The sequence below is a fragment of the Myiozetetes cayanensis genome, unplaced genomic scaffold (genome assembly GCF_022539395.1).
Source record: "Myiozetetes cayanensis isolate MyiCay16 unplaced genomic scaffold, myiCay2020 scf4, whole genome shotgun sequence".
Classification (NCBI taxonomy): Eukaryota; Metazoa; Chordata; class Aves; order Passeriformes; family Tyrannidae; genus Myiozetetes; species Myiozetetes cayanensis.
The window spans coordinates 8,633,820-8,661,305 of NW_026087631.1; the positions used below are offsets into that span (position 1 = coordinate 8,633,820).

A 27,486-nucleotide genomic window follows, 5' to 3' on the forward strand; every position below is an offset into this window, starting at 1 on the left:
ATGAAGGAGCCGTCGCTGCCCGGCACCTCGCTGCAGCGGGCCTGCCGCCTCCTCGTCGCATTCTGCGCCCTGCACCTCTCGGCCACGCTGCTCTACTACCTGGCGGGCAGCGCCCTGGGGCCGCCGGGCAGCCCCGAGCCGCCGCCGCGCCGCCCCCGCCCGCCAACCTCTCGCTGCCGCTCTCCGCCCGCCGCCGCCCGCCCGGGCCCGGCCCCCGCCCGCCGAGCCCCCGCCGCCGCCCGGCCCCTGCCCCGAGCCCTCCCCGCTGCTCGGTGAGTGCCGTCCCGGCGGGGTTTCGGGGGCGGGCAGGGGAGCCACGAGGGAGGGGCGCGGGCGGCCGGGTCCCGGTGTCCCCGCCTGTCCCCAGGGCCCGGCGCGGTGTGACAGCGGCGTGGATGCCCACGCGTGCCGCCGGCGGAGGGGCATTGTGGGAGAATCCTGGGGGAGCCCGTGCGCGGGGCAGCGCGGCGCGGATGCTGCCGCAGGGACGGCAGCGGCGGGCGCAGCCCCGACGCTCTCGGGGAGCGCTCCCTCCCAGCCCGGCGAGGTTTCTTTCTGGTTGTCTGCCGGGTTGGGTAATTTCCTCTGGGAACTCTACCCAAAATGCTGCTTTTGCGCAATCCCACAGGAAGGTTCAGAAGGGCTCTTTGCGCTGTGCGGGCTTTTCGTGGCCTTTTGTGTGCGCGGACCTGCTGGATGAGCGGCACGGGTTTAAAATGGGCTCTGAGGAAGGGTCATGAATACAGTTGTTACGCATCCCAGTGGCGCTTCCCGTGTATTTGGTGCTGTGATGCAGTATCCTGATACGTGGCAGCCTGGCGTGTGTTTTATCTGCACTGGGGCTGTGCTTCCCACAGGCCTTTCTCGGGACCGGTTGGGTGCTGGCATGCTGGCAGGATGTTGGTGGGTTTGCAGCCTGCTGGTGGTCTCACTTTCAGTACATGATGACTGGAGCTGTTTTGATCCGCTAGCTTTGTCATAAGGTGGAGGTGGGGGCGAGGTGAATTTCAGATTTTTGCGTTCCTTTAAAAGGCTCTCTCACCCAACTTTGCTACTTGTAAGTGTTGCTGCTTGAACAGACGCTCCTGTGGTGTAGGCAGAGTTTGTTAGCATGACCTGCTGGCATACCAGTTGACAGCGACCTGTCCACAAGCTGTATGGGCCCTGGAGCCTGGGGATCATCTCTCTTATCCATCAAGTGTGCCATGTTAGCATGAGTACCTCTGTTACTGGAGATCATGATGGGGAAGAGTTCCGAGAAGCCTTCCTGTGGTTTTCAGTTTATGAAATTCACACAAAATTCTTCATTTCTCTCAGTGCTTACTGGTCAGCTGTTCATGAATCAATGCATCCGAATTACAAACGACTTGGTATTTTAGGAAGGCAGTTTTGAGGTCACTAAAAGAAACTGTGCTGGTTTTTTGTTGTTGTTTTTGTTTGATTCGTATCTTTCACTTCTTTCCCCCAAGATCACTTTAGGTTGAAAGTGGCTATGCAAGCCTGTCCTCACAGAGTGGATGTGGAAACGGCTGTATGAATATGGCTTTCCTTTAAATGGTCTCCACTTACTCTGATCCTGTCAGGAGTGAGTCATGTGCTTTGGAAATGCCTGGGGTTTGCAGAAACGCTCTTAGTGACCTCAAGATTCAAAGCGTTATAGGAGTTAGTCGCTGAAGGATCAATTAAAGTATTTTAAATCGTCTTAGTGACATCTTCAATGCAACTGGCTGGATCTGCCAAAGGCCAGAGGCAACTGGAAATGGCTTCAGATAGTCACAGAACTGCTGTGGGCAGCACAGGGCCATGCAAAAAGTATCTCTTTACAAGGCAGTAGGCAAACATTTTCTAGCTGTGCTGCCTTCAGTGCTTGTGGGCTGGTGCAGTCACATGCAGCCTGGCACCATCAGTGTCAAGATTTGTAGCCAGCAGGTAGGTGAGGAACTGTTCTTTTTTTATCCTGCTCTTTTCAGGTTTTGGTAGCAAAAAAGCCTTTGTAAAACAGTCCTGTCATGCCTCACATGTTGTTCGGAGCTGAGTCTGCATTGACATCTCATGGAACTCTAAGGCCACTGTACACTTTGTACAGAGGTGTACACTTTGCGGGCATTTCTGGCACTTAATTCACCCACCCGGAATTCAAAAAAACCTCTTCTTTTTGTGCACAAAACTCCTTATCAGTATGAACAAAAAAACAGGAACCAGCAAGGACCTTACTGTGATTCCTACCTTCCCAAAGCCATGGAGAAGTTCTCTGTTGGGGACAGGTAGCTCAAACCGCCGCATTTCCTCAGCATAAACCTTAATTTGTTAAACCATACATCATCTTATTTTTTTTTATTTCCTGTCTGCCCCTTCCCTTCCCCCTCCTCCGCCCTCCTCGTCGTTGGGAAGCATGTGATGACTCACACAGGATATGTGTGACTGAGCTGCTCAGACTTTTTGAATGGTAAAATAGCCAGGTACTTGTTTCAGAGGCCCAGAGTTTTCTTCCTAGCAGTCTTTAGACAGAGTAGTTTACAATCCCTGCTGTCTGGCTCTTCGACAAATGCATTAGCTGAATGAGGTTTAATCTCTTACAAGAAGCTGCCAAATTTAAAATGTGCTTTTATGGTTCACTTGCCATTATTTATAATTTAAAAGAGTAAATCAGGGCTGGGGAAATACTGCAATTCAACTTTGAATTAGAAGTCCTTAACAGCTTTGAAATTCTCTAATACAAGGTAATATAAGCATTTTGGATTTATGCTCCAGTTTGGAGCTGCATGTCAAGGAGTATCTTAAAAGGGGTATCAAGATGCAGAGCCTGCTTGCTGTCAGTAAAATTTCAAGAATTCCAAGAAACTCTGGTTTCTCCGAGAAGCCCAAAAGCGCATAAATCCAGGTATTTCTTGAAGGTGTCCATTCCCCAAATTGTTACATTCTTTAGGAACAGTATTGTGGTGTTGCCTAGGGTTGGGGTTTTTTATTGCTTATAGAAGTAGTATGTGTGTTGGCTGAAGTGCTTTCAAAACAATCAGATGCTTTTCTTCTGTCATTTCTACACGGTTTTCGTGTTTTGGGGATGGGGTCGTTGCGTGCCCGGTGGTTTAAGGAGAGGGGTGCACAAGGAATCAGATTCTTTGATTGTAAGAACCCTTTCCTAAAGAGCTCATCTCAAGGCAGCCAGAAGTCTGCAAAGCAGAATTTCCTGGACAGGCTTGTCTGTATTTCAGGAATGTCATTTGCAAGTCCCGCCTAGTTGAATGCATATGTCTGTGGAGGTTATTTTAGAATACAGCTGTTTCCTTACCCATTTTTGACCCCCCTTTAGATACCAGGTGTGCCTGGGATGGCAATCTTAAGAGGTGTGCTCTTATCCTCTCTGTCATGAGCACCTCCTGGGACAGGTGACCCAAGTGTGCTAAACACTGCAGTCAGGTGTCTGTCTTAATAGCTTTTCATCCCCAGATTTAAGCTTAGAAAACTGATAACCCTGAAAACCAATAATTAAAGGATATTGACAAAACAAAAATGTAAGTTAGTGTATGAACCAGTGAATTGTCCAAAGCACAAACCACTAGAGATGTACTTGTTTTCACTAATGTTTAAAAATGTCTGTTTTCTGGGACATCACAGAAACATAGAATGGATTGGGTTGGAAGGAACCTTGAAGATCATTGGTTCCAACCCCCTAACGTAGGCAGGCACACCTTCAACTAGGCCAGGCTGCTCAGAGCCCCATTCAAGCTGGCCTTGAACACTCTCAAGGATGGGGCATCCACAGCTTCTCAGGGCAACCTGTTCCAGTGCCTCACCACCCTCACCCAAAAATAAAGGATTTTTTCCTAATATATAATTGAAACCTGCCCTCCTTCACTTTAAAGCCTCTGCCCCTTGTCCTTTCACTACGTGGCTTTGTCAGAAGTCCATCTCCATCTTTCTTTAGGCTCCCTTTAGATACTGGAAGTCCTTCCTAGTGTCCCTAGAGCCTTCTCCTCTCCAGGCTGAAGAGCACCAACTCTCAGCCTGCCCTCACAGGAGAGGTGCTCCAGCCCTCAGATCATGTTGGTGGCCTTCCTCTGGAGTTGCTTCAACAGGCCCATGCCTTGGGGCTCCAGAGCTGGATGCAGTGTTCTGTGTGGGGTCTCACCAGAGCAGAGCAGAGTGGCAGCATCGCCTCCCTTGCCCTGCTGGCCACGCTGCTTTTGATGCAGCCCAGGATACAACTGGCTTTCTGAGCTGTGAGTGCACATTCCCAGCTCATGTCCAGCTTCTGGTCAAACAGCACCCCCAAGTCCTTTTGCTCAGGGATCTTGGGCATGCAAGAAAAACAGCAGTTTCTTTGAGATGCCAGAGCTCTGGATAGAAATTGATGCTTCCCACTGTTAGCAAGGCATGTTTAAAAAAAACCAAGAATATAGAGAAAAAAGCTCCTTTGGCCAGCTTATGAGTGAACAGCCACCAGACAGTTGCAGAGGGAGGGACCCATGGTACGGGCTTTTTCTTTCAGGCAGTGCTTCAGATGTCTGTGTTGTCAGTACAAGCAGTCGTTCTAAACTGTAGATGCTGAAGATAAGTGATGAGGATCTTCTGATGCTTTGAGGTTTATTCTGAGGAGGTGTAGTTAGCTTCTAAAACTTCTGTATTACAGAAGTTTTTAGAGGTTATGTTCTGCCTGAGAAGTCAGTGAATTCACAAATAATCTAGTTTGAGGCCCTTGTATATATAGACATTGTGTGGGCAGAGGCAGAGGACATTTTAGCACTGGCAGAGTCCTAGCAGGGCAAAATTTGGGAAAGAACGTGAAAACCTAAGAGATGCTAAAGCCATGATTTTTTAAGAAGACTTCTGATGGTGACAGTGCTGGAGGGATTTGGTGGGTTTGGCAGATTTGGGATCTGGTCATCCTGTCACATTGCCCACCTGCAGTCCTGGGCTTTGTCTCTCTGGGCTGTTTCTACCCAAGAAACTGGGGGCTTCTGAATCTGTGGGGTCACTTGCAATACCACACCGTGGAGAAAGCATTTGCTTTACATTCAGCATCTCCCTCTTCTCTAGTCTGAACTTGCAGTTATTTACTTTGCTCTCTTTTAGTATTTTTTGAACCTTTTCGATACAGCCAGTCTCTCTGCTCCTTCCTGCCTGCTCCCAAACCCCAGTGCTACAGGCATTACAGCTCATGGCTGCAGGCTGGGGTTGTGCTGTGTCCCTCCTCTGCCTTCTTTTGAAAAAGTAAAACAGAAACTGCGAGAAGAGAAGAGCGTGGAGAGGGCTGGGGGAGGGGGAGCTAATGAGCTCAAAGTTAGGCTTCCTTGGCTTCAAAAAGAGGGGTTGAGAAACTGTGTTAAACTTCTCCAAAGAATATGTTTAAGATGTTTGGCAGGGAGCAGATGCGCAATCCTGGCAGCACCACCGACGGCTCCACAGCCGTGTGGCTGGGAGCACGTCGAACTCCGAAGCACAGGCTTTCTCGGTGGGCAGGGAGCCTGTGGTGAGAACATCCCTAGCATCCTCCTGCCTGGTCAAAGTGGTGGAGGTCAAGGACTGTTAATTAGGCTTGCAAAGTAATTTGGAAATGTACCTTGCCGTGCTGGAGAGCAGTTGTTTCAGGCACACGGCACAACACACAGAGAAAAGAAAAGTTTTTTGTCTCGTGCATCTAGTGTTTTATAACATGCTTGTTCCTCTGCCAGCGTTGATCTGAAGCAGTTTCTTTGGAAATTGGGCCAAGTTTGTGTTTGGAAAAAGACAGATACTTGCAGCTTCCAAAACTGCAGTTTAATGCAGAATTCAGTTAAGCTCTCAACTTTCCTCCTCTGGTGTGGAGCTCCTCAGTCTGACTTCACACTGCAGAAAGGGGACTTGTTGCTGTCTTGAGGGCTATCCCGATCTCAGAGGTCAGGGGGCTGGGGTGCAAGTCCTCATCTGGGAGGTGCTCTAGGTCTGGTGGCCTCTCAAGCAAGCCAGAGGCACTGGGCTGCTGGACTCCACTGCTCACCTCCTTTCCTCAACAGTGGGCCCTACTCCAGCCAGCATCCTGCAGCCACCACTCCCCTCCCTCTTGCACACCAAGGCAGGATGGGGTTTGGTTGGAGAGGTTCTGGGGACAAAGCAAGCCAATCCACCACGAGCAGTGCTGCAGTGGTGGGGCTAAAGATCTGGGCTTTTCTGGGACATGGATGGAGCAGTGTCAGTGTCCAGTTCTCCCCTGTTCTTCTGGGCTGGAGAAGGTCTTGCTGCTCGACCTGCCACTTGGACAGTGCTTTCTTTTGTGCTGACCAGTGCCTAGAGCTCCTGCCTGCAAGGGGAAGTGCTTGGCGAGCCAGGTGTGGATTCGCAGTGCAGGTGCTAATCCACGGAGCAGTGGCCATGGCTGCCCTCTGGGGCATAGCAAACAGCCTTTCCAGCTGCCTCCTGGCTGCAGCTGAGCTGCAGGAGCTCGGGGCAGTCCCCACGCCCCTGCAGATGTTTTGTCAGAAAGTGGGCTGCTTTTGTCACCTCCCCAGGCTGGGGTGTCACCTGGACTTGCTTGGAGGGCAGTTACCTGCAGAACTGTCTTGCTGGACCTGGAAGGGGTCCCTGTAAAGGCTTTATGGGATGGGTTTCCGCATACCTGTGTGCTCTGGGGCAGCGCATGGGGCACCAGCCATTTCCCTAGGCATGTAATGCCCTGCTCTTCTCCTCGCCTCCTGCGCTCCCCAACGCTGGCAGCACCCCGTGATTTCGGGGTTCACGAGCCGTGGCAGAGTTTCGGCCAGACAGACGCACCTCTGCCCCACCTGGCACCCGGTGCTCCCCTACACTCCCTGGGGAGCCCCGGCCGCGGGGAATCCAGGTGCGAATGCCACCGGCAGGATGGGATGGGGCAGGGGAGGAGGGTTGCGGCGTTTGCCTTGTGGTTCGGGGCTGCCCCTGGCAAAGCCGTGTACCTGGAATGCCGCTCCGCCCGGGAGAGCTCCCGTCCACACATCCCGTCCCGCAGCACGGTGGGGGGTTTCTGGCGGGTGGCAGCTCAGCCTTTTCCTGATCCATGCCTCTCTGTTTGTTTGGGGTTTTTTTGTTTGTAGTTTGCTGTTTGAGAGCCTGGAATTCAGTTCGGCGGCAGCAGGAAGGGCTAATGGCATGTGGATTGCCCGGCTCAAAGGGAGGCAGTTCAAAGCTGCCTCGCTGAGCGGGCACTGGGTTTGAGCCGCTGAGGAGGACTTTGCTTCTCTCCCAGAAGTATCTTTCATCAACAGTGGTTTTTATTTTATTTTAAAGACACCATGTGCTAGTGTGAGACCTTGTGTTAGAATAGGCAGTGACGGGGATTGGATTAAGAAATCTTTTTTCTCTGGCTGTAGTCGCTGAGTTAATCACACAGACCTCTGCTCTCATGCAGACCCAGTGTTACCAGTGCATGTGATGCATCCTCGTTTTTTTTCAGCCTGTTTCCCTTGGGTTCCAGAGCTGCAGATGCCAGAGGCTGTGTGAGCCTGCCTGGACACATGCCTGTGTAGCAGGTTGAAGCCTGGCATTGGCACATCTGACATCTGTAGCGGGATGCAACTTTACAAGTGTAGATCAGCCAAATAAAATGTATGCCAGTCTTTGGGAGGGCATTTCTTTCCTCATTGGGATATTTTGAGAAAGACCTAAGGAGTTTTTTTTCTTTAAATGCTCATAGGTGAGCACGGGCTGCAGGCAGGAAGGGGCAGCAGCTGCCAGCCACTTTGCAACCCAGTGTCCAGTGTCCAGTGTCCTCATGGTCATTTCCATGCCAGGACAGGGGGCTGCTGGTGAGACCCAGATAGGCGAGGGACATGCGGGCTGTCCCTTCCCCTCATCCCACCCACCATGGGGCTGACCCATAATTCAGGCCTGGCTGGTGCTGTCTGAATAGGTGCTGAAACACCTCTGGATAGGTGTCCCTGTAGGCACACCTGAACAGGTGCTGGTACAGCTCTGAAGTTTAACTGATGGGAAATTATTTTAATGATTTTAAGAGGAAATTAGTGCTTTGCTGAGCTGTGGGATGCAGCTGCCTGCCCTGGAGCTGCCCTGTGGGTTTGGGAGCTGGAGGTTTCTCCAGCCCTGCTTTGCCCTGGAGTGGGGGAACTTGCCCCCCCATTTTCTGCTGTGGAGCTGATGCTGGGGTTTTTTTCAGCCAGGGTTGGCTTGGTGATGCCGGTGGGCCCTTCCTTCCCTTTTCTTTTGGGCCCCTGCAAAGAGAGTGTTGTTTGGGTTTTTTCCCCTCCTCTTTCGAGTTTTGCTTCTCTTTTCCAGCTTTCCTTTCTTATGAAGATTGTCTAAGCGTGGCAATGTGGGCATGCACGTGGCTCAGTGGATGGAGAGCAGTGCCCAGCTCTCAGCCAGGGCAGTGGAAACGTTCTTTTCTGCTCTGCTTGGGGAGAGACTTTTTCCAACTGATGCTACATGATTTTTGCTTTCATTCTCACTAAATCTGGTATCTGAGATTGACACCTGGCTTAAAGCATGAAGGTGAATTTTCCTGGTTTTTCTAAGGAAGTGCTCAGGAGGATGATTCAGACGACTGGATCACCTCACCAAACCTGTCTATTAGCTCAGCTCCCCTCCATCATATTTCCTTCTGCTGCAGCCTCACTACCCTCCTGAAGAAGAGGTTTCCTCATGCCTGTCCTACCTGAGTCCCCCTGGGGCTGCATTTTGTGGCAGCAGCCCCATGTTATATCACCTTCTTGGATGGAGTGTGGTGTCATCCTGTGTGCAGCCCCTGTAGGGATGCAACAGTGCAGTTCTGGGCCTGCAGGGCATTGGTGCCTGAGTTTTCCCAATACTCCTAGTATGGAGAAAATACTTCCTATGATCTCCCTATACCACTCCCTGTGGTCTGGGGAGGCTGGAGCAATCTCCAGATTTGCTACAGCAACGGTCTAAGCAGATCCTGGGCTTCTTTTGTGAGGGATCTTCCATTGGAGCCAGCAGGATGAGCACTGAGGGAGGATGTGTGCTGGGATCCTCAGATGGCCAGAGGTTTAGGTGTTGTGGCCAGGCATGGCTGTTGGGAAGTGGGGACGAGAAGATCACTGGGGCTGTGGGCCAGGCTTCTGAGGCTTGAGTGCTGTGCTGCCTCTGGCTTTTTGCAAGCCTCACTTTTTGCTTTGTGTGAGAAGCTGCTTCCTGTTTGTGAGCAGCATGATGTCCCCTGGCATGTGTGCCTGTGCAGCACTTTTCCTGTGAGTAGAAACTCTTCTGAGTGTCAGAGGTGAGGGCAGGAGTGGGCTGGCTCCTTTTCAGTACGTGTGTCTGTCTTACCCTGCCACTGCCAGCTAAAGCCTCCTTTTACAATCACTGAAATGTTTGGATGTGATGCTGTGTTTTTGTGTCTTTTGCAAGCTTCCAGCAGTTGCTTGTTTATGTTTTCGATGTTTTGTTTTGCTGAAAATACACAGCAGAGGGTCATGAAGCTGCTCTGTTGAAGTTCTGTGATGCTAAAGGCATCTGCCTACAGGTGCCAGGCTGTATGGGTGACCAGAATTGCAAATCCAGAGCTCTGTTGTGCCTGTCTGTTTTTAGAAGGGGCTCAATATACAGAGACTTGTATGTCAGGCAGTCTGGCTTGGAAAAATAGCAGAAAGGATTCTGATGGAGTGAATCGGGCTGGAAAGTTTACCTAGAAAACATAGGTAGAGATACAGTTTTGACTGGTGGGACAGCACTTGCAGCAGACTTTGCACACTTTCTTGGCATCACTGATCATGTCCTGAGTCAGCATCCCTGGGAGACAAAAGCCCTACGGCTGTTTGCTATCCAGGTAGTCAAATTTCAGTGAAAAGGATTTAAAATTAGCAACTGGAACCATGACTCTGTTCACAGTTGGAAGGCCTGTGCTTGTGGATTTGGCTTTAGCTTTGTCCTGCTCGGGGAAGTGAGCTGAAAGTGTCGATTTGCAGTGGGGGTGGTATGCTGCTGCTGCTTTGTGTCAGCCACATGGCTTTACGAAGTCTAGTTTGTTTTAGTCAATCTGTATTTCAAAACAGCCTGTTCAGCTTTTTTTCTTTGTATTCAGTGAATGTATTAACAGGGTGATTTGAGTCCAGCCTGCCCCAGAAGCGGCTGCCTTGCTGCACATGGATGGCACCAGTGCCTGGGGACTTCTCACTGACCTGCATGTTGGTTGCATCCCTCAGGACAGTATTTACAAGAAGCTATGCTGCCTTTAAAACTGATTTATTAAGCAGGAGGTCAGAGCAGGACAGATAATTTCTCACTGATGCCCTTGAAGACTATGAAACTGTTAAATCCCTGTGTCTTGCAGCTGTTTTTTTAACATGACTGTGTTTTCTTCTCCCATCTTTACCTTGCCACTGCTCCAGTCACCTGAAGGCAAACAAGAGCAAGTGCTGGCAGGACCAATGGTCCACATTTGGCCTTGGGGGGTTGCTGGATGCCAGTCTGCAGAATGCCCTGTTTGGCAAACTTTCGTTTCCTTCCCCCCTACACTGAGTGAGCGAGCATGAGGCATTAAAAGAACCTTTGTTCATTAAACCAGAAAGCATCCTCTGGGCTGATGGGGCTTGCAGTTGTTCTCAGGAGCAGCAACCAGGAGCAGAGTGTGGTAACTGGGAGCAGAGAGTGCTGCTGGCAGCTGGATGCGAGCAAGGCAGGAAAATAACACCCTGGACACAGATGCCCGACGTAATCCTGTTTGCTGGTCTTGACCAGTTAGGTGAACCATGCCCAGTTCAATGCCCTTGAATTCAATTGCTGTTTTAAATGCATAGAAATGTAGCATCATCCTAAATCTCTGACTGCCAGTCTCCTAATGGAGGTAATGCTGACGGGCAGAGGGGTGGGTGGGGGAAGCAGGCATGAAAGTGGGTTGAGGCCAGAGGCTGTTCTGGGAAAGTGCTCACCACCATCCTGCGGAAGCAGTACCCAAATTCAGAGGAAATGATGCACCGTCTCCCCCTCCTGCCCCCACTGGCCTCGCTGATACGGTGTCTGCTCCAGCCTGTCCCACAGGCACAAGGATAGCTGTGCCTGGCCCCCAATCCTGTCATCACCGAGTCCCGGTCCGGGTCACGCAACTGCACGTTCCTTCCTGCCCCAGTTCCTCCAATTCTTGCCTCTTCCTCCCGCTGCAGAGCGCCCTCTGAGCTCTCCCTCCCAGCCACATTTAGACTGGAGAGTCTTCAGCCCTGGCCCTGCAGCTGCAGGGCGGGAATCCACAGGACTCAGCTTGTGCTGTGGGGCAGAGAGGGTGCAGAACCAGGCAGGCATGTTGGGAGTGCGGCTGGGAACCACTAGAGTGCTGAGAGCATGGGCAGGCTGATCCTAGTGCCTGGAGTCTGAGAAATCACTTCCTTCTCCTCCTGTGAGAGGGAAACATGCCCATTTAACCAGTGCAAAATGCAGAGGTCAGGAGATCCTTTTGCATCCTGTCCATGATGCATCCTGTCCTTGCTGCTATGCAGGCAGTGAATCAGGCAGCAGTTTCCCTGCTGCCTCTGGGGGTACTCTGGGTACTTCTGCCTGCCTGGCCAGTCTCCTCCTTGCCTTCTCCAGCCTGAGTGAGCACAGGATTGCGGAGCAGCACAACCGAACTAAACTATCTTCTTCTAAACAACCAGCCGTGAGTCTGGAGCCTTATTTCTGCCTTTTTTTTTAATAGTCGCCTGTTACAGGGTGCACGAGGTTGATTGTGATGGCCCTGGCCTTTTTGAGCTCTAAAAATCACTTGTGCCCCTTCTTGAGGGGTTCCCCAAGTGCTCTGTAGCCCCCGCTGGTGTGTGCACACACTGCCTGACTTCTGGGGTTCTGGGGGTCTCTGTAGCAAGTGCAAACTGGAGGCATTAGCTCAAGGACGCGTGTGCCTGTGCGTCTGTGCACACCAAAATGGAGGAAAGGGAGAGGGTACAGCAGTCAAACCTTTCAGGAGTGATCCCCAGCCTGGTATTTATGGTGGAGACTTTCTGCCTTATGCACAGGGGCCTCAGCATCCCCACCCGCGGCAGAGGTTTTAGCAGGAGATGAGTGTGTGTGCAGAGCCCAGTGTATTAGCTGGCAATTCCTGGGAGCAGGACATGACAGCAAGAGAGGCCCTTCCTTCTGCAGGAGCTGCCACAGTTATTAGGGTTTTGCTCCATCAGGGCTGGGGCAGCTGGAAGCAAATATTACAGAAGGACTGGCCTTGATGTTCGGAGGAGGCATCTCTCTGAGAGGGTTCTCTCTGTGGTGCCATGGGGGCTTCTCAGTTTTACCCACTGGTTTTGGCAGTTTCAAAACTGTTGAAACCATCTGCAGGAACTGCCAACCTCCATGCAAATCTGGATAAGGCTTTTTTTAGCATTTGTAATATATAAGGGGCATGTCTGCAGAACACTGAAAATATCTCTAAGAAAGGAAAAAAAAAAAAAAAAAGAGAAAAGGGGATTTCATTCACTTTGCATGTTGCTACCCATAAGTAATTATTTCAGTAGGAGAGCAGGACTATTTTTGGAGTTCTTGGGCTGCGTGAGGTGGGTGAGAGTGCAGGGGGTGCTGCTTCAGGCTGGTTTTGTGGTGCACATGCCAGTGGGAGCACAGCTGTTGGTTTGCCATGCAGATGGCAGGATTTTCAAGGCTCAGTTTAACATCATCAGCTTGGTTGGGTTCTGATACCAGAAGGCCACAGTGTTTGCTCTGAGTGATGATGGGAGGTTGCTTTGGGTATGGATGGTCCAAGCTTCAACACCTCCATGCACTGCTGGGATTGAGCTGGGATCGAAAGCTCTGTTTCTTAAAAACAAGGCCAAACCAAAATCCAAATGTGTGTAAAGGATATGTGCTCAGAGAAATAGACTCTGTGTGTTAACTTGCTTTGTGCTGTGCCTCTCTTCCAGTTGGTGCGCTACGTGTGGAGTTTTCCCAGCCTGTAAACCTGGAAGAAGTGGCAAGAATAAATCCAGAGATCAAAGCAGGAGGTCGTTTTGCTCCGAAGGACTGTATAGCACTTCAGAAAGTAGCAATAATCATACCGTTCAGGAACCGAGAGGAGCACCTGAAGTACTGGCTCTATTACTTGCACCCGATTCTCCAAAGGCAGCAACTAGATTATGGAGTATATGTTATCAACCAGGTAAGAAAGATGCTGAAGAGACAAGCCCTTATACAGCTGTCATAACACTACCTGTGCTCCTTAAAACAGAGGAATGGTTGCTTTACTTTGAGCAGCAGTAGGCTGGCAGGCAGGGATAAGGTTGCTTAAAAGAAAAGAAAAAAAAAAGTTAAAATGAAAGATTTTGCTTCATCAATTTTGATGGAAAATCTGAGATCCCCTCTTCTGCTCAGGCACAATTCACTCTAGAGAGCTTCTGCTTAAAGAAACCGCTTGGTGAGTAGGAAAAAAATTCCTAATAGCACAACCCAATTTAATACCTCTTTCTAAATGTTCTTTTTTCCCAACTGCTGCAGGAGTTGCATGCAGAGATCTCTAAGGTGACACAGTAGCATTAAAGCTTAATCTGGTGTTGGATGTGCCCTGAAGTTGTAGGATTTCACTTACTTTCTTGAGCATCTTCTGTTAATGTTAGTGCACAGAGGGTCAGGATGGAGAAAGCAGTGGAGCAGGTAAGTGGTTGTCTTCAGGTGAATAGAACAGAAAAGAAACAAGCAGTCATGGGAAGGTTGTTCGGGTTTTTTGTTGTTTTTGTTTTTTTTTCCCCTCATATCTGGTACCCCTAGATCTGTCTTTAAAAAGAAAAAAAAGAGCATAAAAAGGCACATTTCACTCAAGACAAGCCATCTTAATTTATACCACAATGGTTTTTAAATAAGTGGGTGGTGTTTGCACTTTGAAAGGTTTAAAATATGTAGGTGTTTGTATGGGCTGCAGTGTGAAAGGGCACGTGCAGTTCTGAGAACCCCAGCAGAGACCACCGGCTGGGCAACCCCACAGCGCAATTTCTCTCCTGGATATTTATTTATATCGTGCTTTCTCATCTCAGTAAAAACTGAGATGATAACAGCGTGCTCCTTTAAATGTTAACTTCTTAAACCTGTACTTGGATCATGTGTTTGGGCGTATCAAACACCATGAATATTTAAAATGGTCACCCAAGCAATGAGTTTCCTCAAAGAATTGAAAGTAAGAGGAGAACTATTCCTAGAGAGAAAACCAATACTCCGTTAGAACAGTTTCTCTTACTTTACTCATTTTCAGGGTGCCAGAAATCTGGACAGAGGTGATTTGTGAGGAATTAGCAGTTGTTCCCAAGCACAGCAGCCAAGATGCTCTGGTGTCTGCGTCTGACTGTGCTTGTGGCCTGGCAGCCACATTACTGAGGACACAAGGCATTTCTGCAGCATGTGGACTGGCACACAGTGCCCTAAAATTAAGCCCTCCAAGGAGACCCTTCCTCTGTAATGCAAAGAGCAGCTGGTGCTGCTGCGGTCCAGCAATGCAGGGCTGGCCCCAGTCCTTCGTCCTTCAGGCTGCATTTCCTTGCACGTGCAGCGTTTGCCTGTGCAAGTTCCTGGTGCCACAAGGCTGGTTGAGTCCCTAGGGTGTGGGTGGGTGAAGGCAGCAGGGCGGCATGCCTCGCTTTCTGAGCGTGGCTCGGAAGGGAGGGTGCGATGAGGCGTCCAGCAGTGGGATCCGCTGCCTTCCCAGCTCACTCGCCAGCTCTGCGGGGGACCAGGGAGAGCTGCCCACCCACGGTCTGGGGCATCACTCGTGGATAAGCAGGTGTCTCCATTGCAAAGAGCTGGCAGTGCAGCTGGGGCCGGTATTCTGCCATCGGTGGTGTTCAACAGCAGGGAAAGCAGTGCTGGTGCCTGTAAAGGCAGGCAGTGTCTGAAGCCCAGTTGGAGTTCCTGCTGCTGCTGCCGTGGTGCATGCTAGCTTGCCTTGCCCTGTGTTGCTGGCTACTCCTCTTCTCTGGTCCTGTTCTCCAGCACTAGGGCTGTGTGCTTTAAAGTTAACCCTCACAGAAGTTTCTGAAGCAAATGTTTTTTTCAGGTGCATCCCTTGTGCACAGTTTGAGCAGGAGTGGAATGTGGTATGCAGGGTGTATATGTCCTGGACACATCCAGCAGATGTAGGTTAGCAAGTAAGACTACTTGGTTTGTAAAATAAACATCCTCCTTCTGCATGCCTCTAATAAGCTGTGTCTGGAAGAGGTGGAGTGGTCAGTGGTAGTAAACCCACCGGGTGCATCTCTTAAGGGTGAGTTGGAACACTGAATAGAGAGAGTTGCAGAAAATGTATTAATTCTGCCAGAAGTACAGTAGGAAAACAGTCTTATTTCTCTGCTGTCTTGACAATTGCTTTTCTCTTTTTCTTGTCTGTCCTTCCCTTTGCATCTGCCCTCCTTTTTTTTTTTTTTCTTTTTTTATTTTATTTTTCCTTCTAGTGGGGAAATATTACCTTTACTTGTTAATCCTGTCTATATCAAAGCAATCACTGAAGCAAGGAGAATTGCTGTGTGATCTGGTTCTTACACGCTGCCTACATGCTCTTCTGTGCTCCGCATCTCATAGAAAGAAAGAGGAGCGCTGAGCCCTGCTACTGCTGCACTGGTAATGTCAAACTTCTTCCTTTCAGCGCAACGTGTTTCTGTCACGAGTCCATTGTGTCTCCACCGTGCTGTTCCTGCGTGCCTGAGTGCCTCAGAGTAGGGCTTGGCTGAAGTCAGGGGGATGGTGTTTGCAAAATGTCTGCCATGCAGCAGGAGCCAGTGGAAAAAAATACATGTTGCGTTTCACCCTGCACACTCCACCCCCCAGAAAAACCCAAACCCAATGCGTGGAGTAGGAGCTGTAGGATTTTTCAGATAAATCGGAGGTGAGGGCACGTGGCTGGGCACACTTTGTGTAGTGCCCATTCGATGCCGTGCTAGCTTGACCTGAGCAAATGAGAAGTCAGCGGCGAATTTGCAGTGTCTCCCTCAGCCCCACCATTACCAGTGTGCTCTCTGGCACCTCCAGCTCTTGCCACGTGGGCGCTCATGTCTAGAAACGAGTTTTCTCACTGCATTTCAGCCCACGCAAATGCCTGTGGAGCCAGACTAAAGTTTGGGGAAGGGGAGACTTGGCAAATTCCATGAAAACTGGGCAGTTGCTCAACCATTTTCCACTGGCCCCTGGCGCTACCTGCAATGTCTGGGTAGCAGTTTCCAGAGAGGGGTGTCTGTGTGTGAGTGTGGAGTGGCTGGGCATCACTCTTATTCATGTCATTTTGCAGGGGGTATCAGGACCCCCTGGGTATGTGGGAAAAGGAGGGAATTGTTCTCGGCCCCTGCTTACCCTTGCAGTGGTGAGGGAGGCCAGTTTCCACTGTGGCTGCTCCCTCCTGCTGCCCGGTGTCATTGTGCTGAGGCATCAAAACACCCTTTGACAGAGAAACACCAGAGTGTCTCCTGATGCCCTCTAGGGCCCTGGAAATCTGTTTCTACCTGCTCAAGTCACTGGAGTGAGGACCTACACATGGGCATGGTGTGTGTGTGTGGTTTGGGTTGTCTTGGTGTATCCCTGATTTAACTAGCAGGCTCCCATTAGAGGTGATGGCTCTTCTGGCTGGCCAGGAGTATGGATCCTCACCATTACCTCCCTGAGACCTGATGAGTGTAAGATCTAGGTCAGAGAGATGCAGCCAGAGGTCCTCTGTGCTGTCTGCAGGAGGAATCACAGAGCTGCCTCCTGCATGGAAGTGGGAGGTAGGACAAAGCCAGGACAGATGGCATCTTGCTGGTTTGCAACCCCTTTACCTTGAGTAATGGCTCCAAAACCGTGATTTTTTTTCTGTTGGGCCCCAAAATATAGTACCATGATTTGGTACGTCTGCCTAAGATTCAGCAAAGGTAAGGGATGGGAAGTAAAAAAGCCTGAATGTTCTTTTGCTCAGGGTGATCATTCATCTCCAGCTGCAAGGAGTCAGCATCAGACCTTGCAGGACTGAGGCAGCAGTTTGTTCCCCTTCAGCCACTCTCTCGTGGATCAGGGAGTGGGGATGGACTTGGATGTAAGGGGATTGATACAGAGAGAAAATTCAGGAGCCAGAAACAGGTGCTGGGCACCAGCATTAAACTCAGACATGGATTAAGTTTCAGGACAAGAGAATATTGGGAAAAAATTGTCAAGAAAAAGAAAATAGCAAAAATGTGCTTGGACAACATTTTTACTGGCTGAAAACCTAGGAAGACATGGAGCTTGCCTGCACTGTCAAAGCAGCAGTCCCCTGTATGCTGCCTTGCTCTTCAGGATAATGCTCCTCTGTCCAAGCAAGTCCAAAGTAATCCACCTCTCTGTGGCAGAATGGGATTTCAGCTTCCATGGGATGAGGAGCTGCCAAACAGAGGTGGGGGCTGGAGGTTTCTTCAGTTCTGCTTTATTTGCTTTCTCAAGGGCTCCCTGCACTGACCTGGAAGGGACAGCAGCACAAAGTTTCCCCAGCTCTGGACTGTTGGGCTTTCTTTCCCCAAATGTTGGGGGTCAGTCAAAGATGGAAGCCTGCAGGATGCTTCTGAGTTTTGAGAGATTTGAATCTCAGGTACTGCGAGCACACCAGTGCTTCCACATTGCCTTAGGTAAAGAAACAGCTTTCTGCAAAAAGCAAAACCTCTTGTCAGTCTTTTTTTGCTCTGATACGTGCTATAAAGCCCCACATGCCTGATGGGACAGAAAACCAGCCTTCTGCCTTTAAAGCAATTGCATTTGATAACAGTCTTGCAAAGTTTGCTGCATGAGCTACCTGCTCGATGTAAAGGCACAGAAAAATGGCTTGGAGAAGGGTTTTTGTTGTCTTATATTGGTTGTTATTCTCTTCCCCCCCAGTCTCTTGGATCCTAGAGTGTGAAGCTGTGTGGCCATTTGGGAAGAGAGTGGCAATGTCCCCACCATGTGCAGGGGTCCCACGTGCTCTTGGTGTGGTCACTGCGCTGTGCCTTGAGGCTTTTCGGGGAGAAGTTTGAAAACGCAGCTCCTTGTAGCATGTTAATCCCCATGTGGCACCAGAAGAGTTACTTGAAGGCATGAGTTAATTACAGCTGAGCCTCTGCTGGTAACAAAATCGGTGTGAACTGCCCTTTGCCTTGAATTTCATTAGAAAAAGAACAGCCAAAGGGTGTGAAATGAGGACACTCTCCTAGACTGGACTCAGCAGCTGCTTTGAAGTATAAGAACATTGTACTTTGCACCAGCACCGGGAAGAGTCCCCCTTGGGACTATGGAGCCAGGTTTAGGTTTGGTGCTGGGGAACCTGAGGAGCACTGAGGAGCTGGGGCTGGGCAGCCCCTTTGCTAAGTGGAGAAAACCCTCTGATCTCACAGCCTCAGCTGCCTCCTCTCCCCTGGCTTTTTGTTCCACTTACCTTTATTTTCTGAAGTTGAATTTTCACTGCTCTTATTTTATGCATGATGGTAATCATCCTCCCACCACCTTATTTACGGTGTGAACCCTTTTGTTTCTGGTGAGGATGCTGAGAATTTGCTCAGATCCTCCTCCACGAAAGCTCACTCCTCCCTGTGAAGTCATTTATGCCCTAGGCAGGCGATGAATACTTTTGAAAACTGTGGTTTGACACTTGCATGTTAAAACCTTCATTTGGAAGATACTTGGGGCTGTTTTAAGAACTTGCATTGGCTCTCCAGCAGCAGATCCATTAACCAGTCTGGATTAAACAGTTCCCAGACTTGCTGTTTATTAACCAGGGAAAGCTGTTTGGGAGGCGTGATGTTTGAAGCTGCTGCTCCTTGGGCGCAATCCATCCTTGATTTTCATCCTGTGTCGGGCACGGGTAGTGCAGGGTGGAGGGGCAGCTTGCACAGTCCTTTGGCTGAACGCTGCTCAGAGAGTGTGGAAGAGCAAAGGTAGAAAAGATTTGGCAGTCTTGGTTTCCAGGCTGGCAAAAAAACTCCAGCCTCCTTCAGCGATGGCCTGTGAGTTTGCTTCCACCTGTTCTGTTCCCCTGCATAGGGTTTGGGTTTGAAGCTGCTGCTGCTGCAAAGTGGGGTCTTGGGCTGAAAGTCCTTACTCTCAAACCAATATTCTTGTGTTTGTGGGTATGATCTTGTTGTATTTCAAAAGTACTCAAGCAGTTTGCAAGACTCTACTCATGCTCAAAGCCACGTGCGCTTTTTAAATGTTTCTGCCTGAGAAAAGCCCAATGGGTTCTCCTCAGTTGCTCAGGGAGGAAAGTGGAGACTTTCCTGCTCTGTTCTCTGCAGGTCCCTTCTTTAGCTGCGCCTACCCTGGGATAAAATGTGCCCTGCTGCAGTGTCAGTTCTTTTCAGGTCCTTCCTATCACGGTGACAGCCTTCCTGATTTTGTTTTCTCGTCAGGGCCCCCAGAACAGATGGATGATGGCAGAGGAGCACCAAAGAAGGGGATGTGCCACTGCAGCAGTGGCATTATCCAGCACATGAGCCATAGCCCTTTCAGGAAGCAGCTCACACTGACCTGCCACCCAGTAACTGAGGCTGTGTCACAGCCATGTGCTGAACCAGCTTCTGGGGTTCCCAGGGAGCATCCTGCTCCTATGTGTGCATATCTGCCCAGGGCTTGGCAGAGGATCAGGAGCGAGCAGCAGAGAACCAGACCTTAACTCCTGGTGCCATCTTGTGCTTTGCAAATCAGGTCTGGCATGTGCTCACACACGTTGCTTGGCAGAGGCCATACCACAGTCCCACAGTCGTGTTGTGGCAGAGCTTAGGAAGAGGGTCCTCAAATCCTGGCCACAGAAAGTTTTGGTCCATGGTCCTTTGTTCTGGCTCTAAGCCAAGGCACCACCGAGGTTTCTCTCTGTGGCAAGAGACCCTTATTCTAGAGGACCTCATCTCTCTTTGCTTTCCTCTGCTGCTCCAGGAAGCCCCAGCTGCTTCCCCTTTACTTTGTTTGAATTTACAGAATTCAAACCTGAAATGCCTGCGTGTGGAGGGGGACACGGAGACCGCTCGGTATCAAACCTGCCCTCTTGGAAGCTCCCACCAAGAGCTGGGAGCTGAGCCAGGTCCAGCCTTTCCTCAGCCATTTTGTCTGTCCCTGTGGTTTGCAGCTGCCCCAGATGTCACCACCCCACAGGCAGCATCCTTGGTAGGCGGGAGGTCTCGCTGCAAACATCCCATGGGTGCTGCAAGGGTAGTGCTCGGGTTCCAGCTCAGTCCATCACAGGTGTGTCAACCCAGTGCGGCAACACCATTATCTCGGAGCAGGTAAGAAACTGCTGATGTCAACTGTCCGATTTAAGGCACTTAACTGTTTTTCTTTCTTTTCAAATTAGGATGGAGAGGAAGAATTTAACCGTGCTAAACTGCTGAATATAGGATTCGCAGAGGCTTTGAAAGAGTATGACTATGATTGCTTTGTGTTTAGTGACGTAGACCTCATCCCAATGGATGACAGAAACACCTACAAATGTTACAGCCAGCCACGGCACCTCTCTGTATCCATGGATAAATTTGGATTTCGGTGAGACACCTTTATGGAGGGGCATCTTCTCCCTAATACCACCCTTAGTCTAGCAGGCCAGGCACGGTGTTACCCATCCCCACCTACCAGTGGAAGCATGGGAAAACGCCTCTCACAAAAGCCTGTCTGGGCATGCGTGTGCCTGCAGGGAGTGGGGTGGCTGGAGGGGAGGAAGGCGGAGAAATGCAGCCAAGCAGTTTATTAAAATTCACAGCTTCTGGAAAGTGAAATGTAGGGCGAGGAAAAACCAAGCACCCTTCGTTTCGCAGATGCCCGCATATCCCTTCTTGTGTTTCAGGCTGGAAGGTGGAAGACAGCTAGTGTTTCCACTCAGTCTGAAAAGTGAGACACTCTCACATAGTGAGAATTATGTGCAGCTTTAAAAATACTACATCAGGCATTATTTTAAGACCAAAATGAAAAATTTTTTTTTGGCTGTTCAGTTTCGTACCACTGAGAGACCTGCCCTGGTATCTGAGGGCAGCACAAAACGAAATGTCTTTCAGCATAACATTTCTGTTAGCAAGGTGTTGTGAACAGAAATGTGTCTTGCTTTTCCTCTCTGTCTTCTCTTTTCCTATCCCAAATCCCCAAGGGGGAGTTTAAAAACTCACCTATAAAGTGAAAACTGGTTGTGCCCCCGTGGTGGCCGGTAGCGCTAAAGCTATAGCAGTGCTGGTGTAGGCAGGATCCCTGCACGTCTCCACTCCAGACCCTGACCCTGCTCAGAGCAGGACTGCCACTGGCACCACAACAGCTGCAGCTTTTTCTTGCAGCTAGGTGAAGTTCAAAGAAGAAATGCATGCCCCGGGGTATTCTTCTGCTTGCTGAAGCAGAGACAAGTCTGCACTAGGTCCTGGTGATCCCTGTGTGGGCCCACTCCTTGTGCTGTGGGTCTGAAATCCATTTGTCCCCAAACCCCTGGTGAATTGTCCCCTGTTTTGAGCAGGAGCTTGTTGGCTTTGTGTATGTAAGTTCACACTGCCAGCTCAGTTTTGGACTGTAGGCCTCCTTTTACAACACTGAGGAGTGTGGAGGCGAGTGGTAGAGCTGCAGGAAGAGAAGACTGTGGCACACCCTGTCTGTCTGAGCTCTTGCCACTCCTGCAGCATGCATGTCACCTTTGGTGATGTGATGTGCGTCTCACCAGCCTGTCCTTTGAGGACAGTGCACTGCTTAGTGAAAGGCTGCAGCCATTGCCAGTTGCAAAATACTTCCCCAATGTACTTGTGACTGAGCCCACCAGTTCCCAGCCAAGTCCACACATGCTGCTTCCTGTTGCAGGAAGGTGCCTTGCAGGGTGTGCTGGCTCTCTGTGGGCTGGGGTGAAGGGCAGCAGCAAACCCTGTTCAGGCAGGCAGACAAGGCTGCCCCTGGAATGGCACCTCTCCTCCTCTAATGTCCTCTTCTCTCTGCTTCCAGGTTGCCTTACAATCAGTATTTTGGAGGTGTGTCTGCCTTGAGCAAAGAGCAGTTCACAAAGATCAATGGGTTCCCAAACAACTACTGGGGCTGGGGTGGCGAAGATGATGACATTTATAACAGGTAAATAAATTTTCCTCCTTGGCACCCTTGGGTGCGTCCAGGGTGGGGGTGAGCACAGACCTGCTGCTCTCACCCAGCTATGGGGGGCATAGGGTGTCTCCAGGCAGGAGATAGAGGGGGTGTGTGGGCTATCTGCTGGCTCAGCAAAAACTTCAGGCTGGGACCACCCCTGCCTGAAGACCAGGGTAAAGGGTGGACATGAGGTTTGAGAAATCATCACTGGGACCTTGAACTTGGAAACCCTCTTCATGTTTCTCAGTGACAAAACCACTCTGCATGGTCTCTTCTCTGGGCTTTCTGAGCTCTTCTGGGCTTCAGGAAGGGGCTTCCTGAAAAAGGTTTAATAAACCAAGAGAGGGAGAGCCTTCCAGTGGGGCAGAACATTCAGAGCAAGGTAGTCCTCTCTTTTTAGGGCTCTCAGGTTTTGAGGAGCAGAAGATGATGTATAGAAGTGAAAAGGCAGAGGCAAAGAAGAAAAAATCAAGTACTTTTCCAGTATCAGTATCTGTGAAATAACTGCAGGTGCCTTGCAGAGAACATGCAAACAAAGTCCCTTCACTCGGTGGGACCCAGCTGGGACTGCTGTGACTCTCACCATGTGTTTCCTTCATGCTGCTCCACCCACTGCCGTTCACTTCTGTTTCTCCCAGCACTGCAGCTTTCACATCCTATCCAGAAGGGTTAAAAACTAGATGCCTCTCATTCAAAGTCGAGTCTACAGCCTGTAGCAAGGTTAATGTGGGTGTTGGGTGTTGGCTGCAGGAGGTGGAGGTGGAGGTGAAGGTGCGGTGAATTTAGTTTGGTGTTGACAGAGGGGATGTCTCTTCTCCCCACGCTAATGTGCTTGTATGGAAAAGGACTGGCTTTCCTCCCTTTCAGTGTTGGCAAGCCTGGAAATGCACTAGCAACACCCTCAAAAAAAAAAAAAAAAGTAGGCAAAACTAATGGTCATTTGTGGAAGGTGTGGCAGAGCATCCCACATCCGTTTGAGTGTTTAATGTACTTGCTTTTTTTACAGGCTGGTGTTTAAAGGCATGGGGATATCCCGTCCAGATGCCGTCATTGGGAAGTGCAGAATGATTCGGCATACCCGGGACAGGAAGAACGAACCCAACCCCGAGAGGTGTGTCTCACCCCATCCCGCAGCAGGTTTGAGGGGGACAAAAAGCTCAACTGCAGAAAGGCTACAGCCATCTCCTCCTCCCTGACTGAGCTCTCTGCACTCCAAGCTGCCCCCTCCCCCTTACCAGATTATTACCTGATTTATAGAACTTTTCCCCAGCATTGCACTATGACACAGAGGTCTCTCCCCTGCCTCCCTGTTTTTTTCTTTTTCCTTGAACATAGCAAATTAAGTCCCAAGCAATTGCTTCCAGCATGTCTTTGGGGTATAAACCTGTGGTCCAGTGCAAAGCTGGAAAAGGACCTGTGTGATTTATAAGCTTGGCTGCTTTTTCCTATCTAAAATTTGACCCCATAGGGATGCTTTGGACCACTGCTCAGTCTGGCCAAATCTGGGGGTTTATAAGGCTGATACTCAGGTTGTTCTTGAAACAACGGAGATGCTGCCTGAGAGGCATGCAAAGTTCGAATTGTTTAAACATTTTTTCCTTTCTTTCTTTGTGGTTTCTGCCCTCCCCCTCCTGCAGGTTTGACCGAATTGCTCACACAAGGGAGACAATGAACTCTGACGGCCTAAATACACTATCCTACAAGGTGTTAAGAACTGACAAGTACCCTCTGTATACAAAGATCACAGTGGATATTGGCTCACCAAATAGCTAGCACCAGAGACACAACAGAGACTTGCCTGTATTGCCCAGGACATCTGGCCTCATTGATGCATTATATCTGCTGGTTTTATAACAATTGCCGTGAACCAAAAAAAAAGGCCTCTTTTGGCATGCCAAAGCGTCTCCAAATTGGTTGGACAAGTGCTTTTATTTTTTAAATTTTTTTAAATTCCAAACTTGACTTTACACAACTTTCTAGCTCTCCATTGTTTTGTAAGTCCAGAGGTTGTACATAGGAGTTGTAAATATTCACCAGAAAATGTTGAGTCTGATCTATTTGCTGCAGTACTCCCCATGGGTTGAGTTAATTTCTGGACACAAATTTTACTGATTACGATTGATGTATCAACAATTACTGCCCATGATATTTGGTATTTTAGATGAGGTGTGTGCAAGCATTCTTTTTAATTCATTCCTGGTTTTACTTTATGAAGGACTGTAAAATGCTGCTAAAATTGTACAAGTTTACGCTTTGCGTTAGATTTTTATTTTTTTTTAAAGGAGACAACATCACACATTTTTTTTCTCATAGTGACCAAAACAAACATCTTCTCTGTGTGCAGAGCAGGTGTTGAACAATCAAGTCTGGATTCAATGAATGTTATTATTTCTTTTAGTCTCAAAGGAGGCTTTGAGTGAGTCGAGACAGAGCTTGCCAGAATTTGTCAGTGAGCTCTCTGCATAGGTTGGGAGCTACACAAGCAGCATCTGCAAAAACCGCTGGCTTCAGATAATGTTACTTCTGGATATGACAGAGACTATTTGCTTCAGCACAACACCAGCTGGGGGTTTTCGTGTGTTGGAGAGGGGTGGGTTTGTGGTGGTTGGTTTTCTTTTTTTTTCTTGAAATAAAGATTAATTTAATTGCATGATTAAATTATGGCCTTAGAATTTGCTGACACTTGTTAACCGTGGTAGGAACTCACCACGCTATTTAAACATTGTCTGAAGCTTCCTAAAACCAAAATTCTCTCTTGCAAGATTGTGCAAAAAACTTGAAATCTTTTATTACTTTTGTTGTAACATTTTAATAACTTTTAAAGGTAATTTGTGTATCATAAGCAGTGTATTTAACACCAGATTAAAGTAGGGTGCAGCATAATAGGATATGATTCAAGGCCTCCTCTATCTTTAGACTAGTAGGCTTTTTATGTGCGTCATTATATATAAGCCATGTATCATATTTGCTCTGCATATTTGTCCATGAAATCTCCTGCGGTGCTGAGATATTCACAGCAGGGCTGACATCCCGTTGATTTTCCTTTGCCCAAAGCCTGTTTGCAGTGCGTGTGCTCTGTCTGGAACCTCCTTTCCGATTGTCTCAGGCTTTGAGGGCCATGCACATTTCTGCCGTACTGTTTTCTGTCAGTGCACCGGGGCACCACCTGTACAGACCCTGCTTCTCCTTCCCATGACCATAGGAAAGCCTGAGGCGCTGACACCCGTGGAGCTGGTTTAAATGATTTAAAGCTCTTAGCCATAACTCAGAACTGAATTCCTTCTGGTGAGCGCTTTGCCACCAGCTCTGACCACAGCAATTTGCACTTCCTTGGCCTGTGCTGAAGGCTATTTAAAATCAGGGACACTTGTTGTATTGGGGATCATCTTCAGCACTGCCTGTAGTTTTTTGATGGGTTTTTTTGTTTTGTTTTGGGCTTTTTTTTTTGTTTGTTTTGTTTGAGGGTATTGCTTTGTTTTGTTTCGATTTGGTTTGGGTTTTTATTGCATTTTTTTTGAGACCTGAAGGTTTTGCTGAACCCTTGCACTGCAGGGGTGGGATCCTGCAGGGGCTGGGGGACAGTGCATTTATTTTTAGGCCAGCAGTGGCTCAGAGGATGCATAGAAACTTTAATTACTAACTGCCTTTTCAGTCTTACTTCGAAAAAGTCTTCACTCCCTTTGCTTCAAAGCTCTTTCTGGCTAGACTTGCTGTTCCAGTCATGCTGGGAGGTGAGCAAAGATGGGCTTACATGGAGCAGGAGCAAAGTGCAAGGAAGGAGGCTTGTGGTTAAGAGCTTCTCTGTTGTGCTTATCATTGCATTAAAAAAAAAAAATACAATACTCCTTTTTGGCAGGTCAGGCTCCAGCTCTCACAGATACAAGGGAGTACAAAAAAATGTGTTTCAGAGAAGTCAGGTCAAATGTCTACCCATAAAACAGTGTGGCCTACACCAGTAATGGAGACACAGGAGAGGATTATTTTTGTGTTTTCAAAGGTGCCTTACAAGCAGGGACCCACTCCCACGGGTAGGAGATCAGCACCAAAGCTCGTCAAGACTCCACTTGAACGTGCCGGACCTTTGCAGAGAGCACTTCCACTTTGTGCTGAGCCTTTTGTAACTTTGCAGAGTTGGGACCATCATCTGTAGTGGTGTCTGTCTACTACCAGCCTCTGCAAAGGGGATACCTGTTGTAATTGAGTGGTTGGTTTTGGCGCAAGGTGGGCGGGGGGAGGCCCTGGGAACATTCCTTGCAGTGGGATCCTTTGAAGATTAGAAAAAGTTAGTGTAACAACTCGTTATTTTGCTGTGTGCCGAAATCCTTTAATGTCATGGAGGCGGTCTGAGCACTTGTTTCTGGCTGTGGGGATCAAAGGTTTCTACAGCATGTGCCTTGAAAGAGGAAAGAAATGGAAACTGGAAAATCAGGAAACCTGAAAACCATTCCCAGCAGAGAGATACCAGCAGTGCTGCTGCATAGTTTCTCCTCTACTGCTAAAGCCACAAGCCATGTAAGAACCAAAGCCACTTCTGTTGCTCGTTTTGCCCTTCGGTGCTGACCGTGATTTCCAGATCTCATTTTCTCTGTGTAAACTGTGTTAGTCAAACTCATTAAGTGCTCGTGTCTCTACCTGGCCATGAAATTTCTCTCCCTGGGATTTTCTGGGGCCTTGTCTACAAACATTCAGGTTGCACAGGAGTCAGTTCTGGCCATGTCCTGTGATGGGTGGTGTTTTTTCCTCTCCCGTACTGGTAAAAACACTCAAAGTGATACTGATTGTAACTGAGGGTTGAAACCCAGAAAAAATAGCTGCAAAGGAAATCCTAATGCTTGGTTTCTTCAGGATGACTGTCTGCTTGTTCACATGAGGTAGGGTCCTGATATGCAGCTTTCCCCAGGATGTTACTGTGTACTGGACTGATTATGGGTTTCCTGTAGATGGTTTTGCTTTTTGCATTTGTATCATTTATGTATCAAGGGCTGTGTAATCCAATGTTCCTACTTTACTATTGATGTCAAATAAAGTATTTTCAGTAATGATGTCTGGCAGCATCGCTCTGGATTACCCCTCTGTCCGGGTGGGTTTTTGGCTGATGGGGTGGGCTGGGACATGCCTTGGCCTCCTTGCATTAAGTTTCTCCAGCTGTTCTTCCCTCTGTCTTCCCCCCCTGAATGAATTTCTCTGTGCTGCAGAATTTTTCCCTGTGTTAGAGAAAGAGATCCAAGAGTCCCCAGATGACACCAGAAAACAATAGGGTGGTTCATTAACCTGGGGATAGGGGAACAGCATGCAAACCCCTCCTGAAACAAGGCAGGGGATGCAAGCCCTCACTCAGGCTGTTGACTGCTTGGGGAAAACAGGCCACTGCTTGCTCCCTAGGTGCCTGTGGGTTTGGCTCAAGCATGGAAATGGAGAAGTCATTCCTGGGAAACTGATGTAAACATTTGCCTGTGTTCCTTGGCAATTTCTTATGAAAACAGTTTCTGTGGAAGAGGTTTTTCTGGCTGCAAGACTGTGGCTAAGGCTAGGCAGCTGGCATGA

General features: G+C 49.1%; 1 protein-coding gene across 1 annotated transcript; it reads left to right on the plus strand.

Annotated features, from left to right (window-relative positions):
- B4GALT1 (beta-1,4-galactosyltransferase 1) lies at positions 1–26,993 on the plus strand. Its single transcript, XM_050329204.1, is given in 8 exon segments — positions 1–148; positions 151–180; positions 183–272; positions 12,825–13,060; positions 20,198–20,385; positions 21,808–21,930; positions 22,949–23,053; positions 23,580–26,993. Coding segments are annotated over 8 exon segments (1,056 nt in total). The 3' UTR covers positions 23,716–26,993.
- Positions 26,994–27,486: the final 493 nt, after the last annotated feature.